The following is a 21,263-nucleotide window of genomic DNA, read 5'->3' on the forward strand; positions in this document are numbered from 1 at the left end:
TCTGTATTGCCTATTCTCTTTCCCTCTGTGACACTCAACCAGCTCCTGCATTCTAGGTGTTACTGCCTCTTTGTTACTGCTGTCGATCAGCCCCTTGGCCTAAGGGACAATCTGGAGTTTATCCAACTCCTGTTCCCTAATGCAATCTATAAGTCGCAAGTGAAATCATCAGGGGCATTGGACCTGCTGTCTTCTCAAATGTTGCAATTTATTGGCATATCTTGGTTTGTTTATTCATTTAACTTCTGCAAAAATAATTCCTTGCCTTTTGCTGTTTTGCCTATGAATTTGCTTTTCTCTCCTTCATTTTCCAATACAGTAATCCCCAAGCATCCAAATAATAGCATAAGATCTTGTCTGCAAGCTTCACAATCTGGAGCTATCTTTGTGCAATTTTCACTGGTTTCTCTTTCCCATTCTCCTTGTCCAGACACATTTGTCATTACCTCCATGGAGAATCTAATCCAGAGGTTCTCAGCCCTTTCCTTTTCACTCACATATCACTTTAAGTATTCCCTGTGCCCTGGGTGCTCTATGATTAGTAAGGGATTGCTTAAAGTGGTATGTGGGTGGAAAGAAAAAGTTTGAAAACCACTGCTTTAATCGTACCTAATTGATTTGTTATGTGCACAGTTTCAGAACTCCAAAGGAAATGGGCCAATGACATTTTTTCTCAAGCCAAATATTTCAGTAACAATTGGGTCAGAGCAGTGATTCTCAACCTTCCCTTCCCACTCACATCCCACCTTAAGCAATTCCTTTCTAATCACAGCGCACCGATGGCATAGGGATTGCTTAAAGTGGGATGTGAGTGGAAAAAAAAAGGTTGAGAACCATTGGTGTAGTCAGTACTATTTTAGTAGCTTTAAATCTGAAGCTTCCTGATTTCAACTATATAAAAAGGGGGAAAAAAAGATATTTTTACGATGTTTTCTACTACATAACATTCACTATCCTTGCTCCAATTTTGTCATCTGGCAATCTGTACTGCAGAGATAGAATTTAAAGAAATTAATTAAACTTGTCCTTTTTACAGTGATAATCTGTACCAAAAATCCAGCATTCAGGGGGAGTTGCAGTAAAACAGAAGCATTGCTTGCTCGTTTTGAATTCTAATCCTTTTACTTAATCTCATTTAATGACATGTTGCCTTTATCATTTTAGTTAGTTGGCTTGTGTTAAAGATTAAATTCACACATGTCATGCACTTTGAAAAATCTTTGATAAAAATAGCTTAACTTGTACAAAAGAAACCTTTTTAAATTTGAAATGATTATTGAAGCAGATAAAAATTGGAGCCTTTTCTTAATTTTATCTTAATATAACGATATTTATTGCCCATTCCTACATGATCTGGAGAAAATGGTTGATTTTGGATATTCCAGTGTTTAGGAGACTAATTGGGGGACAAGCAAAGGAGAAACAAAGGTTTTGTTAAAACATGATAGCTTTACCTTCTGAAATGCATAATAAAGATATCTTGATTAGTGATAACTCAAGGAGACAGAGCTAAATGATTATCATTGGATGTTTTAAAAATATGGTGATAACTAGGCCAGAATATTTGAAGACAGATATTTGAAGGTTCACTGTAGTTTAGGAAGATGTGAGAATTTTCAGTTGATAATGAAATGGTAAAGTGAGACCAGTCTAGATTGAACCATTTTAAAGTTCTGAAGACTGATGTCTCAATTTTTTTTTAGAACTTTAAAGATGGACCTATATGTGAACTTCTTCCCATTCAGTATTATGTGGATTACTCATCTTTTTTAAAAAAATGCACCTCTAATAATCGTGAAAAATTATCCTTTTTTGACTGAGGAATGGATTCTACTAAATTTTGAACAAGTTTCCCAATTTTCCACTATTTCATTAATCTGAAATAATTTAAATCTGATTATTTAAAATATCTGTTGTTAGAGTGGTAAAACTGCTTATCTTATTCATTATCATCTTTGGATTGTTATATGATATGCGTGCAAGACTTCTAATTTAGTATAAAGGTATTGTTAAGGTGACTCATCACTAGTAAATTTCTTTGTATACACATATTGTAAGGAATTTTTAATGGCTTTAGAATTAATCTAACACCTCAGTTATATGATCATTGTTAAGTACAATAATCTATAGTACTTAACAATGATTTATGTCAGAAATTGTTATGTAAAAACGTGATATGATGAATGACAGGAGATTTAACATGGTATTTAGCACTTGGGTGAATGGTAGCTGCCAGATAAGTGAATTTTGTGGTTGCTTGAGTTTGCATGTTGCGTGATTGGTGAACTAACGGCAAGTTGCGCCAATTTTAAACTTATGTATTTTTTTACCTATTTGTTTTCCATGATTATTTTGCTGATTGTTTGAGGCTACTGATTGCTTGAATTCCATATAATGGGTTTGATTGTATAAAGTTTTATAATTTGTGTCCTCGATAATGTTTGATACAAAGGCACTTTTTTCTTTTATTTTCCCCTGTGCTCCACAGTTTTAAATTTGTAATTAAACAATTCACATGATTAAAGTGCACATTCCAGATTTTATTCAAGGTTATTTGTATGCATTTTGGTTTGACCATGTAGAAATTACACCACTTGATAGTCCCCTCAGTTCACAGCACCGTAATATTACAATGGTATGTATATTAAAGTAATCGTGTTTAGAACTTTGTTACATATCCCTTGCAAGCAGTGACTGCGTGAAGTCTGATTCATAGACATCACCAGGTGCTGAGTATCTTCTTTGGTGATGCTCTGCCATGCTCAAAACAAAATGTATACAGGTACTCCCTGACTTGCGACCTATACATAAGACCAAATCTTTTTTTAAATATATAAGAAAAATATAAAATTTAGCAGTTTATGTTGTAATTGGCAAACTATAATAGGGATACAGGGCATGTGAGAGCCAAAATGTGCGTACTTACCTTGTAAGTCAATGTCCATAGGTTGGGCATCTAGATTGCTGTGCGAATGCATGAGTCTTCGGTTGGCTCATGCGCAATGGGTTAGCACATGTGCGAGAGTTAAGAGTGTGAATTCAATATTGTCAGGGCGCTTAACACTCGTTTATACGCCAACTGAACACTGCATGAACGCACAGTGCATGCGCCAATCAAAGACTCGCACATGCAGAATCAAGATGGCTACATCCAGCCTATGGACCCTGGGACACCAACTAAAAGGGTAAGCCTGGAACAGAATGTGGAAAGGTTCGCTAAGGTTGATTGATATATTCAGAAAACTTTAAGTTGTTAATGTTAAATCTACGATGAAAAAATGATTTGATAAAAAATTTGCTTTAAGACTTCAGTACTCCACACGCGCGGTCAAAATTCATATTTATGTCCATTTCACGATACGAGCAATCCTTTGGTCCCAATTACAGTCCTAAGTTGGGAAGACCCTGTACAAATAACCTTGAATAAAATCTGGAATGTGCACTTTAATCACATGTGAATTGTTTAATTACAAATTTAAAACTATGGAGCACAGGAGGAAATAATGGAAAAAAGTATCTGTCCCAAACATTATGGATGACACTATATTAGGTGATAATATCCAGTAGTCAATTCTCTTGTCACACAAGAATGGAAAATGGTAGTATTTGACATACAGTTTTGGCTCGAGCTTTGAGGTTCCCCAATTTTTTCTTGGACAATAGCTTCAAATGTTAAGTTGGTTTATTTGCTGGTCTCTCAGAAACATGTTTTTTTTTAAGCAATTAGCTATCTCCAGTGGAGTCCTAACAATAATTAAATTTGTCCTGTTGAAATTTTTTAGGATAATAGACAGTTTAAACCAGTGATTCTCAACCTTTTTCTTTCCACTCACATCCCACTTGAAGTAATCCCTATGCCATCAGTGCTCTGTAATTAGTAAGGGATTGTTTAAGGTGGGATGTGAGTGGGAAGGGAAGGTTGAGAATCACTGCCCTAGACCCAATTGTTACTGAAATACTTTGCTTGAGAAAAATTATCATTGGCCCATTTCCTTTGGAGCTATGAAACCCTGCACATAATAAGTCAATGAGGTACGATTACAACAGTGGTTTTCAAACTTTTTCTTCCCACCCACGTAGCACTTAAGTATCCCTTAGAGCACCTATGGCATAGGGAATACTTAATCTCTCTTGCATTCTTCAGCATGGTGCTGCTCTTGTACAAAACAAAGTTGTCATTCAGTTTGATGAATATTTCCATTCTAATTTTGAGAGTAATTTGCATTTATCCCTAATTGATCACTTCATAATCTCACTCCTCCTCCACATGGGTTTTTGCGATAATAATGGTTGTTGAAAAACCACAGTTTATGCAGACTTTCGTGTTTTACTTTTTGTCCTTGTTGAAATTAGTCGAAAATCTAGATTTATATAATCACTCAAAATTAAATTTCCCTGCTGCTTTGGTGAGATTCAAGCTAGTATTTCTGAAAGCTGCTCTTCTAGTGACTCGATCAGTATGCTCTCCACACTGAGATTGAGTGGGAAGATAGGGGAAGGGTAGGCACGTCAGCACTGAAAAAGTATCTGAAATAAATTTTGATGGCCAGGTAACTAACTCACTTAATTCTCCACACCGCCAGATTTCAAGACTGTCAGAAACTGTTCAGGAATCACAAACTTTGTGATGCATGCATGGGGAATTGCTAGCCATACCTTTCATAACCAGATTTTTAATTTAATTTAGACATACAGCATAATAACACACAATTTCAGCCCCCGAGTCCATGCCACCTAATTAACCTACAACTATGATATGCTTTGAATGGTGGAAGGAAACCGAGACCTGGGGAAAACCTACACAGAAATGGGAGAGTGTGCAATCTCCTTACAAACAGCGCAGGATTTGAACCCAAGTCTCGATCACTGGTGCAGTAAAGGCGTTGCACTAACTGCAATGTCAACCGTGACACCCCAATCATTGCTATCATTCCAGAAGTAAAGATTGGAATAGGTCAAATGTAAGCAGACCTTCTTTATGTGACATTAAATTGTGGTAGTTCTCAACTTCCAACCTACACAAGTTACGTTCACCTGCACCAAAATTTTTAAAAAATCTTTATTAAAACTATTGTACAAGTCCATATTTTGTATTAAAATTACCACATACAGTGGTCCTTTCTCCCGGCAGCAGCCCAAAGTCCCCGTTCCCCCTGGCAGCCTGAAGTCCCCATTCCCTGCGACAGCCTGAGGTCCCCGTTCCCCGACTTATGATCAAAGGTGAGTTACAACAATCCTTCCATCCCCATTACGGTCTTAAGTCAGGAACTACCTGTACTTCAATTTGTTTTTGTTTGAATGTTGATGAACTCGTGCATTTACAATTACAATCTTCAAGTATTTAATTAAGTACATTTTGTATGTATGAAAATTTTATCTCTTATAGTTGACGGGTGTCTTGGATGATTGCTTCTGTGACATAGAAAGTATTGATGACTTCAACAGTTACAAGATATTTCCTAAATTACAGAAATTGCAGGAAAGAGACTACTTCAGATATTACAAAGTAAGATACTTAAAATATTTCAAGTTCATTTTCATAAAGAACATGGAAATGCATGTCATTTTGTATTTGTTCCATGGTTAGAGGAACTGTATGTGTGGGGAGCTAAGGCAGAACTAACAGAAGTATATTTACTTGCTCTTTAAGGTAAAGCTGACTACTGATTCATCACGTTGATGTGCGGCTAAAACAAGGATTTATTTTCATTAGCCTTGAATTTGTTCTACTGTGTTCAATCTGTGGCTGCAAAATGTACATCTACCTTAATCCTGTAATTTCGAGTCTGGGATCCAGCATGTTTTCACATCACGCACTAGCAATTGTCTTGAATTAAGATTAAATATGCTTGAAATGACTTAAGACTGGTGTGTAACTTTTTTGACCATATCTTGATGTGCGTTTTCCCTTATTTCTCTGCATTTTCTTTTCACTTTTCTGTATTTCTCTACATTGCTTGTTATATTGTTTTGAAAATGATTGTTTAGATGCAGTCTGGTCAAATTATATTAAGTACTTTCTCTTAATAGGTAAATTTGAAGCGTCCCTGTCCTTTCTGGTTAAATGATGGGCATTGTTCAATTAAGGACTGCCATGTAGAGCCTTGTTCTGAGGTAAAGTTTCTATTTACAAATGTTACGTTGATGAGTAGAATTGAATGTTTTGCATTTTATTCCTGGTTTTGGTTGAAGGGTTGGGATGTTTGTTCCTAGTTTTGACGTTTAGAAAATTAAGAATTTTGGTGATCATAAAACTTCAGTCAAAAGAGTCCTCAATTTTGTCTCTCTAAAGCATAATTCAATTGAAAATCAAAGATCACATAGACATTCACACTGTATTAATTAAAAAAAACGTGAATAAGAAGTGATCATCATGACATTTTCATCTTTACCATAATAAATGAGATTGGTCAGTCATGTGTATGCAAATTTTAATTGGTAAATTGATAATTTCTATTTAGGGACTATACCTTCAATATTTTCTAATAAAAACAGATCAGGATTTGATGGAAAAACAACAACTATAACTTGTAGAAAATTACTTATAGACATTCAAAAAGGTTTCACATTTGGACAAGACCATTGAAGAATGCAGTGGAGCAGAAAGATCTAGGAATAACGGCGCATGTGGATAGGGTGGTGAAGAAGGCCTTTAGTATGTTTGCCTATATAAATCAGTGCATAGAATATAGGAGTTGGGAAGTAATGATGAAACTGTACAAGGCATTGGTGAGGTCAAATTTAGAGTACTGTGTGCAGTTCTGGTCACCGATTTACAGGAAGGATATTAACAAGATAGAGAGAGTGCAGAGAAGATTTACAAAAATGGTGCCTGGGTTTCAGCATCTGGAATACAAGGAGAGATTGAGCAAATTAGGTCTTTATTCCTTGGAATGTAGAAGGCTGAGAGGGGATTTGATAGAGGAATTTAAGATAATGAGAGGGCTAGATAGTGTTGATGTGGAAAGGCTTTTCCCATTGAGAGTAGGAGAGATAGATACAAAAGGTCATGGGTTGAGAGTTGACGGGCAAAGGTTTAAGAGTAACTTGAGGGGGAACTTCTTTACTCAGAGAGTGGTTACTGTGTGGAATGGGCTTCCGGGAAAGGTGGTGGAGGCAGGGTCAATTTTGTCATTTAAGAAAGAATTGAATAAATATATGGATGGGAGGGGGAAGGAGGGATATGGGTAGAGTGCTGGTAAGTGGGATTAGAGGACGGTACTTGGATCAGTGCGAACTAGAAGGGCCAAATTGGCCTGTTTCCGTGCTGTAATTTTTATATGGTTATGGTTATACCATGTTGAATGTATGAAAGATTCTACCTCCTCACCACATCTGATAAATCTGATTTCAATCTATTCAACTTCTGTGGTTAAGATATAATTGATGTAAAAAAAAATCAAAATTATTGATGTAAATTGTGCATGTCTAATATTTATTACTGGAATGGAAGCTTTTCTGCTGAAAAGTAATAACTTGTTTTTCTTTTCCACGTGAAAGCTTTCTTTTTTTTTGGTAAGGTCAATTTTTTTGTGTAGGATTTACCCACCCAAAAGCTTCCACCATAAAACTTAGGTAATATACATTTGAATGTCAACATTACTCAAAACATTTCTGAAATGTAGCAAGATAGTATTTTATTTAGCCCTGAAATCTTCCAACATACGTTATTTGGAAGCAAAAAAAAATTGAAACCATTATACAGTAAAATCCCCGGTTTCCAGAATTCAAGCAACTGGCAAAAAAAATCAAGGAAATAAACACAATACTGTAAATAAAATTAAAACAAATAAGAATAAATAAATTTTTAAAATGTAGAAGTAAATGTTCTCCGAAGCAACAGACAACCTCTTGGTGAAGATGGGAGTAAACGTTCAGCCAGCGGATTGCCCCAGTCGAGCCCTGCCCACAGCAGCTGTTCGAATAAAGTTTCAATAAAGTTTTGTTTGAATAAAATGGTGGTGCCCAGGATGAAGAGCTGGCTGCTAGAGCAACTCTCCTTATCCATGCCCAGTAAGAGTCTTTACCTTTATTAGTATATTATTAAGTATATTAGTATGGCTTTATCTGTAAACCTCAGTGGTGTGGGGTGGGGGGGGGGGGGGGATGAGTTAATTATGATGGCAGCATGGTTAGCATAGTGGCTTGTGCAACTGTTACAATGCCAGCAACCAAGATTTGAATTTAAATTTTGTAAGTTCCAGGAATTGCCTGATTAAAGTTAACTTTACATAATTAAGGACTACAATACTGATTTTTTTCAAATAACTTCACATTTTGCACTTTTAAAAAAATTTTTAAAGCTGTTTATGCTTATTGCAGGAGTATTAATTAAGCAGTATAAGTCTCGGGCAACCAGAACATTGCATATCCAGCCAGGATTTTACTGTATTATTATGTACTGATGAAATGAAGCAGTGATGTATAAGTTCTAGCCTGACCAAGGCATAATAGTAGTTGGAAATGATACAGATATCTGAAGCCTGTGGTGAGCAGGTGAAAAGATGTCTAGGATGATCACATAGGGCCACAATCTGAAATATAGTAAACATCATCGGTTATCCCTTTACGTTATTGAAAAGTTCCATGAAAATTTCTTGCCCATTCTACTAAATGATCTACTTTGTGGTATGATTGCACCAAAGCTGAGTTGAAATGATTTGCACACTTAATTTAGAGGAGAGTTCTGAAATATTATTTCAGTTTGTGTTATCATTTTAACACTATGTTTCATTTTTAGAGTGAGATTCCAATTGGAATTAAAGCAGCTAATTTCAATAAAGTAAGTTTATATGTGCATGAACTTTTTGTCTAACTACTCTTTCAGAAAGCTAATGAATAAAGCATTCAAAGTTACAATTGCTTGATAAGTTTCTGTTAAATTGGGAGAATACCACAGAAAATGTGTAAATTCTTGATTTGTGAAAGCTTATTATGTTGCAATAAACATGTGCTTTTACTGTATATGTAAAATCAGTATACTTATATACTTATCAATACAGATAACTGGTTTATAAATCCATTTAGATGAATAGTTGATTTGCATTTTTTTTATATAGGAGGTGAATGCAGAAGAGTTGCAAGACTGTGAGGAAGCAAATAAGTTGGGAGCTGTCAACAGCACATTGAGGTAATTAAATATTTGGTGATTTGGCTCTTGCAATTGTTTTGATGATATTATTTTGTGGTTCAAATTTAGTATTAATTTCAATTCCTGATTTTCACCATCACTACTTTTTTGTTATCCCTCTCCTCTCACTTGAGTAATTTGTACAAAAGCTGGAATTTTTCCATCTGTGAAGATGCTGAATCCCTTAATATGTCCTCCCTCTTGCACTTGCAATGAGGAGCTCCCCAGGTTACAAATGACCTGACTATATGAAACTCTACCTGTCGTTTTTAAAGAATTTTTCAAGATAGCACTAATAAAATGTTTCATTGTATTCAGTAATAACTGGTACAGTATAACTGGAATTTAATTTTGGTTGATGTTGATTATTCAATGAAATGAAAGAATTCTAACAAATGTATGTAAAATTATGTAATTACTATAGAAATTGGATGATTCTGACAAATCAATTTATGGACTGTTCAGGAGAACTGAAACTTGCATAATCCAGGGGCAGCCTATACTTCACAATCTTTCTCCTATCTTTTAGTTCCTATATCATAAACTGAGAATACTGTAATTATCCTCTTAAAAGTACAAGAAATCATTCAGAACTTTGTATGTGTTGCCCTTCTATACTCCACTTCTGGTTTGACCTCTAATTCAGTTTGCTCATTCACTTGTTATCCTTTTCCCCTTCACATTGTAAAATATGTTTTTTTTTAATTGTGAATATTTTGTGCACCTTGAAGATGGGATTTTGGACGGGTGTGGTGATATCAGAAAGAAGCTGGTCAGATTGATGTAAGGACAGCATGACATCAATTATAAATGCAAGATATGGACTGGTTCAATTTAAATTTTTACACCAATTATATCTTACCCCACAAAAGTTACACAGATCAAAAGCTGAAATTTCAGATGTGGGACTGAGGCAGGAACTTATTTACATACCACATAGTCATGCATGGAAGTGAGGCCATTTTAGCAAGAAATCACAGAAAAATTAACCAGGATAACAGGAGTGGCCTTCACGGGTGACCTGGAGCTATATCTATTAGGTAATTTCATGGAAATAAGTGAAAAATCGACCAAATATTAAATCTCATTTATAAAAGTAGTACTGGCTAGAGCAAAAAAATATATCACGATAACTTGGAAGTCAGACTCCCTTCTACTTATAGCACGATGGAATGCAGAAATGAATTGCTGTATACCGATGGAAAAACACATAATTTAAAGGATAAATATGATCCTTTTGTAAAGGTCTGGCAGCCATACCTGGACCATATAGGGGCCTAGATACAGTAATAAAAAGGAACAAAACAAGATATAAAAATAGCTATTATATATCTAAAAATGTAGTTTCCTCAACTGTACTCTATATACAGGTACATGATCCTTTATCTGGACATCTAAAATCCAGAAAGCTCCAAAATCCGGCAAGTGGGGACTGGCAGTCGGGGGAGGAGGCTGAGGGACGGGCAGTTGGGGGAGGCAGCCGAGGGACGGGCGGTCGGGGGAGGCAGCCGAGGGACGGGCGGTCGGGGGAGGCGGCCGAGGGACAGGCAGTCGGGGGAGGTGGCCGAGGGACGGGCGGCTGGGTGAGGCGGCTGAGGGACAGGTGGTCGAGAGAGGCGGCCGAGGGACCAGCGGTCAGGGGAGACGTCTGGGCGGCTGAGGGACCGGTGGTTGGGGGAGGCAGCCGGGTGACTGGAAGGGAGTAGGGGTGGATACAGCAGCAAAATTCGGGTAGGCTTTCCGAAAACCGGAAAAATCCGAAATTCAGAACACACTGTCCCCCAAGGGTTCTGGATAAAGGATCGTGTACCTGTACTTAAAATATATGTAAGCTCTGGAGGTGAACAAATTTGTATGTATAGAAGGGGAGGAGGGAGCAGGGAACTGTTGTTTTTGATTTTCTTTGTGAGGAAAAGTGTAAAATATATTAAAAATGTCACTATGTATAATTTTTGAAAAAAAATTTAAAAAGGGATTTTTATACTTGCAGAAATTAATTTCAATTAGTTTTGTTTAGCAAAATGCTAAAATTATAGAACATTTCTCTTTCAATAAAATACATTCTGGATGGTAAATATGGCTTCAGATTCAACTTCAATGAATAAACCCTAATTTCTGATGGGATTTGGGAGAGCAGTGAATGTTTTCCAACAATAATACAAATTTTTTTTATCCAAGATCTCAAAAGCTGTCATTACTTCAGCATACATGGCAGCAGTAATTGACCTTACTCCTAAATCTTTTTACATCATATAATTCTTTATTCCAATTTGATTTGACTTTACATTTTAGACCAGGACAAAGTTAAAGAAAGAGATTTATTCAGGCAATATCAGTAATACTTCATGAGGAGGTAGGTCAGAGGAATATAACATTGCCACTGACTTTTAGTGTTGGAAAACCATGTTACATAATGAACACTTTAGAAAATGAAATGTATTTTCAGAAATTGCTTCAGTAGAATGCACTGATACTAATTTGTTTTAGAAAGAGATCTAAAAGCATAATTTCTCTCTTTACAACCATTTATTGTTCTACTCTATATCCTCTTGAACTATCTTCTGTATAATTTTAATCACTCCTATTATATGGTTGATTTTATATTTCTTTAACTTGTACATTGAGACTTCACTACAGTAATTGAATCAGATATATTACACTTTATACTGTCATTCGTAAAAAGTTTTAAAAATCTTTCACAAGATATGTACCATATCTACAAACCATACTTTATCAAAAGTTTTCTTCCAATTTTTAGATGCTCCCAATCAACTTTTCAATTGGTTACTATAGCCCATTTTGGCTGTTGGTGGGGTGGGAAGAGGTGTTATGTGAAATGAGGTTCTAAAGTTTACTGTTCCAATTGCTCCTTAGTTATTTTATAAAGTAAACATATTTTCATCAACTTGTTGGCCAGTGTGACTTGTACATTTGTTTTGTCCAATGTATTGTGTTTGTAGTTCTGTCTCAAATTGTTCTGGTTTTTGTTCTTAGTAACCAAACAAAAAAGGCTTTTATTGATTGGGCAAGATACGATGATGCACAAGACCATTTCTGTGAACTTGATGGTAAGGATTTTCTGAACATCTGATTCAGTTTTTAGCCAAAGGAATTGTAGGGATAATTGAAAATGTTGAAGGAAGAAGTGAAGTTTAGCAACAAAAAAAATTGCCAATAATAATAGTGACTCGTCAAAATGTTGCTTGGAACTTCAACAATTGCAGCTGTTATCCACAATTTTCATTATAACTATAATTTACATTGTATATGATTTTAAATTAGGGATTGCACATTATCTTCTAATGAACATTCATGAAAAAGTCGACTTTGAAAATTCACCCAGAATCATCAAGACTAGTGTTAAGAGATTGATTAGTGATTATTTTAATTATGAATTTTACCGTAGATTTTTTCACTTTCAATAGTTTCTCAATTAAATACCTTTTTTTCTCAAATTTTTGTTGTTGTTGCCTGCATCAGAAAGAACAAATGTGGAGTTAGCATCTACAGTTAGCACATAGAACAGTTTAGCACTGGAACTGGCCCTTCAGTCCATGTGTCCGTGCCAAACATGACATCCAAATCAAACTAAAAATCTGCTTGCACCTTGTATCCCTCCATCTCCTTCATGTTCATGTGTCCATCTGGAAGGCTCTTAAATGCTTTTATTGTATCTGCTTCCATCACTACTGACACCCAATTGCACTTTATGCAAAGTATTTTCCCACCTATTTCCCTTAAACTTCTTCCCCCCACCCTAAATCCACGTCCTCTAGTGTGTGATGCTTTTGCTCTGCGGGAAAAGATTCTTTCTTTTCACTCTAGCAATGCCTCTCATCATTTTATATCCCTCTCTCATCCTCCTATATATCAGAGAAAACAACCTAAATTTGTTTAATCTCTCCCCATAACTCTCCACTTTTTTAAAGATTTGACAGTGAATATGTTTTTAGGGATGGTACTTTGGTGGTTGTTATTGAATAAACATTTAGAGGTCTGTGTTATTGATTCAAAGATGTAAGTTTGAATTGCATTGTAGCTGATAGGAAATTTGCAACTGGTCAAATTTACTGGCTCATAATAGTCATCTGTTCTAGCCCTGCAACCATGCAAAATTGCAAGCCAGACATCCTCTAAAATTACTGCCAACTTTGTTGGCATGCCTTTTCCATGACATACAATGGACCAGGAAAAAAACCAAGACCTTGGCCACAAACCAAACTAATGATCTTTTAATGGTTTGTGTTGTCAGAAGGCCTTTTCAGTTTTTGCAGGTATCTGTGAGAGTTGGAGACATTTTGGATGTAGTTGGAAATAACTTTTTAAAGCAAATTTGCAATGTGATGTTATGTCGCAGAACAGCAGCAATAGAAATTCACCAAGACAGTGTTATTTTTAAAATAATATATTTATTAATAACTATTGATAATATAGCATCTTACTTAAATCTAAACTTCTCCAACTAAGCACAAAAGTACCTGTGTATGTGTGGATTACCCAAAACATAGCTTAGGCACAATTCTGGAAAGTCATTCCCAAAGTTCAATCTTAGAAATCCTATATTGAAACTCAGATTTTTAAACTGTTGTACAGAAATTATTACAAAGGAGATGAGAGAGACTGTGTGATCGGACTGCCAAAAATTCACAAATCCTTGTTGAGTTGCTCCCAGAAAAATGTCCTTTCATACAAATGATTGTCACAACTCCCCTCTTCCTTGCATAAGGGAAACAAAACTATTGACTTCCACGATGCTTCCAATATCCAGCCATGAGTCAAATGAAATGACCATCAGAATGGTTACAATCCAATTGCAGGAATGATCCTACTTCCTTTACCCAGATATAGGTCAATCAAAATGACCATAACAATGGTCACAGTAGTTCAACAATCATTCCCCTGACAAGGAGAATTAGCAGAAATGTCCATTTCACAGAGCCATTCCAAATCTGTGTTGATCAGATGACTTGCTGATCAATACTGAAAAACTTTTTTTAAATGTTTTTAATAAATGATTCATAATCATATGATTTCTCTCTCATTGTCTCTTTTTAAGTGTTCCATCTGTTTTCCTTGAATAAACACCATTGTTCCTTTCTTCTAAAGTATCAACTTTGAGTAATGTTCATACTTAATGGTGCCTTCTGTCTGACCATAAGCTATGAAAGGTTTGCAGCATATATTAACTCTTAAAGTGCGGTTACTATCTGAAATGTGAGTTTGTAATAGTGAAAAAGTTTAAAATGCATAAAATCACCATTAATTAAAAACACAAGCATGAAAATTTCTACTTTAATTTTATCAAAATTGCTCATCTGGCCATCAATAAAGTAAAAGCTACTATTCTTTTTTGAGTTGAATTCAAGGAAATCCTCTCTTCTAGAGAATAACTAAACAAAGCAATAAAAGGAGACGGTTCTAATTTAATCCTAAGAATCTGTAATAGAGTTTTAAAGAATTGTTTCCAATATTCTTATAGTTTTGAACACTCCCAAAACATGAATCAGAAAGGTCTCAAAAATTTTACATTTGTCACATAGTGAAAGACAGCATAGCACCAACTCATATGCAATAGTTACAGGATGTTATGTCTTGCTTGGGTTTGGAGAAAATTAGATCTAATGTTAAAGAGATCAAGGTTGAATTTGATAAGATATGAGGCCCATTCATGGACTATTATCATAATTTAATGACTTGTACAAGGGTGCTCTGGGGTTTTTTTATCTGATCCAAGAGCTGATAATTGGTTCTTTACAATTTGCTTGCTGGTGCCTGTGTTTAGTGGGAGGGGTTAGATTAGTATGGGTTTTACTTTTTTTATTTTTTCTTTAGTTCTTTTGGGGTTTTTTCTTTCTACAACTAGAAGAGATTGGTCTATTTAGGTAATCACAATGTATATCTCAATATTAGAATATGAGGTGAAATTCTCTTAAGGATTTTTCACTTTTACCAAGAATTATATCATTGATATGTGTCTCATTCTGTATTGCATTATTAACACCATATAATTAATTAATATCTAAATAATGTATACATATACTATTTCTCTCTATCAAATTAATAAAATATTTTTAAAAAGAAGAAAAATACTACTTCACAGCTTTTAAATTAAGTTTAAAATAGAAAGAAACTAAAATGCATAATTTCCAAATTAAAGCCTAGCCATTCAGAAAATAATCTAGATAATGAGTAGTAAAGTTTTTGTTAAAAACATACAGAAATGCTAAAAGATCTCAGCCAGTCTAATAGCATCCATAGGAGGTAAAAATAAATTACCGACATTTCAGGCCTGAGCCCTTCAAAAAATAAACAAAGATCAAGAAGGCATAAGAATAAAGAGACGGGACTTGGGAGGGAGGGAGGAGTCCAGACCAACAAAAGGTGTTAATTGGATATGATGAGAGGAGAGGTGAGAATTGATTTTGGCTCTGTGAAAGGAGACAGAGCTGGAGGAAAGGAGAAACGTGGGGTGGGGAATTTCATGGAAAGGTTGATGTTAATGCCATCCAGTTGGTAGGTGACCAGACAGAAGATGATGTGTTGTTCCTCCAATTTGTGGATGGTCTCAGCCTGGAAGTGCATGAGTCCAAGGGCAGACACGTCAGCAACAGTGCCAGATTACCCATTAGGGCTGAATAGGTTGAAGCCTAGGGGCCCGGAAGATAAGGGGGCCCGTCGTGATTTGATTGGTCACCCAACAGGCCAATGAAGCACTGGCATTCACGTGGAGGTTATGATGTACAGCCACTGAAAGTAGACATTGGGGATGTGGGAGTGGTAACATTGTGCAGCCAATCGCGCGACTAGAGATCGGTAGCAATTGTTACCTTGAGGATAAACGCCATAGTCAAGATAGCTGTGGAGATTGTAACCCATCAACAACTCAGGCCTGGAGCAAGGTGAGTACCGCAGCACTGTTGGAATTGGGCTGCAGCAGCAGGGTGAAGGGTTGAAATAAGTATTCAGGTGGGCCTGTGTGGTAGTTAATCCGCCATTGGTCAGCAAGGGAATGAAACGGGGAATTGAAATGGGTGGGCACTGGGAGGTCCACGCTATTGTGGCAGACAGATCTGAGGTGCTCAACAAAGCAATCTCCAAGTCTGAGTCCAGTCTCTCCTATGAAAATAAGACCACAACAGGAGCAGTGGATGCAGTAAATGTTCCCTGTAGATACTTAAGTGAATTGTTGCTTCACTTGAAAGGATAGTTTAAGGCCCTGAATGGTGGTGATGGAGGACATGTGGGCAAGTGGGCCATCTCCTGCAGTCACAGGGATAGGTTCAAAAGGTGGGGAGTGATGAGTGTACAAGGGAGTCATGGAGGGAGTGGACCTTGTGGAAGGCAAAGAAAGGAGGAGAGGGAAATATGTGTCTCATTTTGGGATCACGTAGTAGATGGCAGAGGAGATTATGTTGGACATGGAGGTTGGTGGGGTGATTGGTGAGGACAAGGGGAATCTTGTCCTTGTTATACATGGGGACGGAGGGGGGCCAGGGTAGATGTGTGGGTAATGGAGGATACGTGCAAGAGAGCTGAGTTGATGGTGGTGGAGGGAAAGCCAAGTTGTTTGAAGAAAGAGAACCTCAACTTGGGAACAGATGCAACGGTGCCGGAAGAATTGAGAGAAGGATATAGAATCCTTATGGGGGAAGTGTGTGAAGAGGTGTAGTCGAGGTAGCTGTGGGAGTTGGTAGGTTCGAAGAAGATGTCTGTTGAGAGTTTGTTTCCCAAGCATAGAGAGATTAAGGAAAGGGAAAGTTTTGCAAGAGATGGACCAACGAATTTGAGATCAGCTTTTCATTGATTCACTGTTCTAATTCTCTATCCCATTTCCACTTTAATCTCCTATCTTTGGCCACCTTTGAACACATTGTAGCTGGACCATAAATTGGTTATCTTTAAACCTCGGTTGTACTGGTCTGTCTCTTTTAAAGACAGGAATGCCTGTCATGTCTTTGGTCTGTTACAAAGTTACAGTAATAGACAATTGGATATTTTGGGTGAGCCCCTTGAGAACAGGGCAAGCAGATGCCCTGAGCCAGTATTGACCTGTTGGTCTTTCCTTTCAGGCATGTCAGACTGATTGTTTTGATAATGTTATTAATTTTAAATTTATGAACTAGGAGCTATCTTTTCACTTTTTCAGTTGACTCTTCATTTTTTTTCCTAGCTGTCCTTATTCTTTGTTCAACCTCATAATCACCTTCCTATGGTTAATGCTTGTTTTGAATTTCCTCCTTTCCTTTTTCCAAGCTTAATGTTGTCATCAGTTATGATGAAATAAGACCCCTGATATATTTTTTTAAATTGTTCCTTATATAAGCTATTTCCTGAAGCTGATTAGCCTTTCTTTTATAGATGAGCTCTCGCCTGATGCAGAATATGTGGATCTCCTCCTGAATCCTGAGCGTTACACTGGATACAGGGGTTGGTCAGCTTGGAGGGTGTGGAACAGCATCTATGAAGAGAACTGTTTCAAGTACTTCCTTTATTATTCTTTTATAGCTGTTATCAGTGTTAACAATTTCCTCCTGATTGATGCAGGGTTTGAATTCCATCTGAAAAAATACATCAAAGTACAGGTACACGATCCTTTATCTAGACATCTAAAATACGGAATGCTCCAAAATCCAGCAAGTGGGGACCAGCAGTCGGGGGAGGCAGCCAAGGGACCGCCGGTTGGGGGAGCCGTCCAGGCGGCCGAGGGACCATGATCGGGGGAGGCGGCTGAGGGACCAGCGGTCGGGGGAAACAGCTGAGGGACAGGTGGCCGGGGGGAGACAACCGAGGGACAGGCGGCCGGGGGAGACAGCCAAGGGACTGGCGGTCGGGGGAGACGTCCGGGCAGCCGAGGGACTGGCGGTTGGGGGAGACGGCCGGCGACTGGAAGGGAGTGGGTGTGGATACGGCAGCACAATTCAGGTGGGCTTTTTGAAATCTGGAAAAATCCGAAATTTGGAACACACTGTCCCCCAAGGGTTCCAGATAAAGGATTGTGTTCCTGTATTCTGGGTATTTGCCTTCACGCCAATGCTTTTTTTTCTGTTTTAAAAAAGACACTATGATCAGTGGACACAAATAGTTTGCATATCAGTCTAGATCAGTGGTTCTCAACCTTTTTCTTTCCAGTCACATACCACTTTAAGTAATCCCTATGCCATAAGTGCTCTTTGATTAGTAAGGGATTATTTAAGGTGGTATATGAGTGAGAAGGGAAGGTTGAGAATCACTGCTCTCTACCCAATTGTTACTGAAATATTTTGCTTGAAAAAATTGTCATTGGCCCATTTCCTTTGGAGTTATGAAACTGTGCACATAACGAGTCATTTAGGGACGATTAAAACAGTGGTTTTCAAATTTTCTTCCCACCAACATACCACCTTAAGCAACCCCTTACAGAGCACCTATGGTATGTGAGGAGAAAGAAAAAGGTTGAGAGCCACGGGCCTAGATCTTCGGTCTTCCTCAAAAAATATATCTTTTCGTTGATCTTAATTTTCTCCTTTTATGTCCTTGTTTACATTTATTTCTACTTGTGTCCTCTGTGCTTTGGCTTGGCTTCGCGGACGAAGATTTATGGAGGGGGTAAAAAGTCCACGTCAGCTGCAGGCTCGTTTGTGGCTGACAAGTCCGATGCGGGACAGGCAGACACGATTGCAGCGGTTGCAGGGGAAAACTGGCTGGTTGGGGTTGGGTGTTGGGTTTTTCCTCCTTTGCCTTTTGTCAGTGAGGTGGGCTCTGCGGTCTTCTTCAAAGGAGGTTGCTGCCCCCCAAACTGTGAGGCGCCAAGATGCACGGTTTGAGGCGTTATCGGCCCACTGGCGGTGGTCAATGTGGCAGGCACCAAGAGATTTCTTTAGGCAGTCCTTGTACCTTTTCTTTGGTGCACCTCTGTCACGGTGGCCAGTGGAGAGCTCGCCATATAACACGATCTTGGGAAGGCGATGGTCCTCCATTCTGGAGACGTGACCCATCCAGCGCAGCTGGATCTTCAGCAGCGTGGACTCGATGCTGTCGACCTCTGCCATCTCGAGTACTTCGACGTTAGGGATGTAAGCGCTCCAATGGATGTTGAGGATGGAGCGGAGACAACGCTGGTGGAAGCGTTCTAGGAGCCGTAGGTGGTGCCGGTAGAGGACCCATGATTCGGAGCCGAACAGGAGTGTGGGTATGACAACGGCTCTGTATACGCTTATCTTTGTGAGGTTTTTCAGTTGGTTGTTTTTCCAGACTCTTTTGTGTAGTCTTCCAAAGGCGCTATTTGCCTTGGCGAGTCTGTTGTCTATCTCATCGTCGATCCTTGCATCTGATGAAATGGTGCAGCCGAGATAGGTAAACTGGTTGACCGTTTTGAGTTTTGTGTGCCCGATGGAGATGTGGGGGGGCTGGTAGTCATGGTGGGGAGCTGGCTGATGGAGGACCTCAGTTTTCTTCAGGCTGACTTCCAGGCCAAACATTTTGGCAGTTTCCGCAAAGCAGGACGTCAAGCGCTGAAGAGCTGGCTCTGAATGGGCAACTAAAGCATGTATGCACTATATCCCAATGTGTAGTCCCCTTCTCGTCTTCCTCCCCCCCCCACCCACCCCCAAAGTGCATGCTGAATTAATACGAGCCTGTAGTAAAAAGCTTTGAACTCTTATCTTTTTGACTCAAGAGATTCACAATGAGTATTTTTCATCTGCAGTTGTTTTGAGCTTAATTGATGTGTTGGATTTATTGGTATATTCAGTGGCTGGTTGAAATTATTAAATGTATGCCAGTTTGCTGAGTTGTAGTTTTTGTATTAATTCTGCCAGTTTCTATTCAATAATTTGCATTTGGTTTCATTTAGAATAAATGCTTAATAATTCCAAGTCTGTTTGAAAGAGAATTGAATAGATTTGTTAGGGCGGCATGGTTGGTGCAGGGTGGTTTGGTTGGCATAGCAGTTAGCGCAACACCTGTATAACACCAACGATCAATACCACGGTTTGAATCCTATGCTGTCTCTAAGGAGTTTATATATTATTTCTGTCACTGCGTAGGATTTTCCCTTGGGGTTCCAGTTTCCTCGCACCATTCAAAAATGTACCGGGCGTATAGGTTAATTGGGTGTTAATTGGGCAGCATGGACTTGTGGGCCAAAATGGCCTGTTACTGTGCTCTACACATGTCTAAATTTAAAAAATTTAATGTCTCCCTAAATCAGAGGTTCTCAAGGTGGTATGTGGATGGGGAAAAAAAAGTTTGAAAACCACTGTTTCAGTTGTACCTAATTGACTCGTTATGTGCAATTTCACAACTTCAAAGGAAATGGGCCAATGACAATTTTTCTCAAGCAAAATATTTCAGTAACAGTTGGGTTGAGAGCAGTGATTCTCAACCTTCCCACTCACATACCACCTTAAGCAATCCCTTACTAATCACAGAGCCACTGATGGCATAGAGATTACTTAAAGTGGGATGTGAGTGGAAAGAAAAAGTTTGAGAACCACTGTGCTAAATGTTCTTGATAAATGTCCAAGATTTTGTTCTTCATGCTCAATGAATGAGTTTCAAACGTTGTGCATTGGCTTATTGTTGGCACATAGATAAGATCAGTTGAGATGTCATCAAAACTTATTTTATAAAATAGTTATACAAATCAATCATCATAGAGCTTGCTTCCCATTTATTTTACCTTTGCTGTAGACTTGTGCAAAAGATCTGTGCATGTTTCAGTGCACGTCATTTGGTAATCAAATGTTATGTAAAATCTAATGATCAAATGACTAATATTTATTCTGCATTAATTCAGATAATCATGAATGAATTGGTGGTTGAACTGAGAGATGACGTGACACTCAGTCTTTACAAATTCCACTCATCTCATTCTGACATCTCTTTTAACTTCAAAATGTCCTGGAATATCCTGATCATTAGACAATATCTCTATTGTAGATTATTTTGGTTATTCCTATTTTGTGTTCATTTAGAATTTATTTGATTATCTTAGAGGTCATAGAAACCTCAAAAAGAATATGGATGGAACACATTTAGACAGGGAGAAAAGATGTATGGTGGCAATTTTAAATTGTAACATTACTCAGTCAATTAAATAGAGGAGATTGTCCTTCTGATGGATTAGATTAGAGCATTACTTTGTTGCAATTGT

At 37.7% G+C, this 21,263-nt stretch overlaps 1 protein-coding gene across 3 annotated transcripts in view; it reads left to right on the plus strand.

The window, feature by feature from the left end:
* Nucleotides 1–21,263, plus strand: part of ero1b (endoplasmic reticulum oxidoreductase 1 beta) — a 91,621-nt gene that overhangs the window by 31,222 nt on the left and 39,136 nt on the right. For all 3 annotated transcript variants that reach the window (XM_069885057.1, XM_069885056.1, XM_069885055.1), the window contains exons 2-7: nucleotides 5,387–5,506; nucleotides 6,031–6,114; nucleotides 8,741–8,782; nucleotides 9,060–9,130; nucleotides 12,125–12,198; nucleotides 17,489–17,609. In XM_069885057.1, coding sequence (XP_069741158.1) covers nucleotides 5,387–5,506; nucleotides 6,031–6,114; nucleotides 8,741–8,782; nucleotides 9,060–9,130; nucleotides 12,125–12,198; nucleotides 17,489–17,609 — 512 coding nt within the window. The remainder of the gene's footprint in view (nucleotides 1–5,386; nucleotides 5,507–6,030; nucleotides 6,115–8,740; nucleotides 8,783–9,059; nucleotides 9,131–12,124; nucleotides 12,199–17,488; nucleotides 17,610–21,263) is intronic.

Source organism: Narcine bancroftii, chromosome 6 (assembly GCF_036971445.1).
Source record: "Narcine bancroftii isolate sNarBan1 chromosome 6, sNarBan1.hap1, whole genome shotgun sequence".
Taxonomy (NCBI): domain Eukaryota; kingdom Metazoa; phylum Chordata; class Chondrichthyes; order Torpediniformes; family Narcinidae; genus Narcine; species Narcine bancroftii.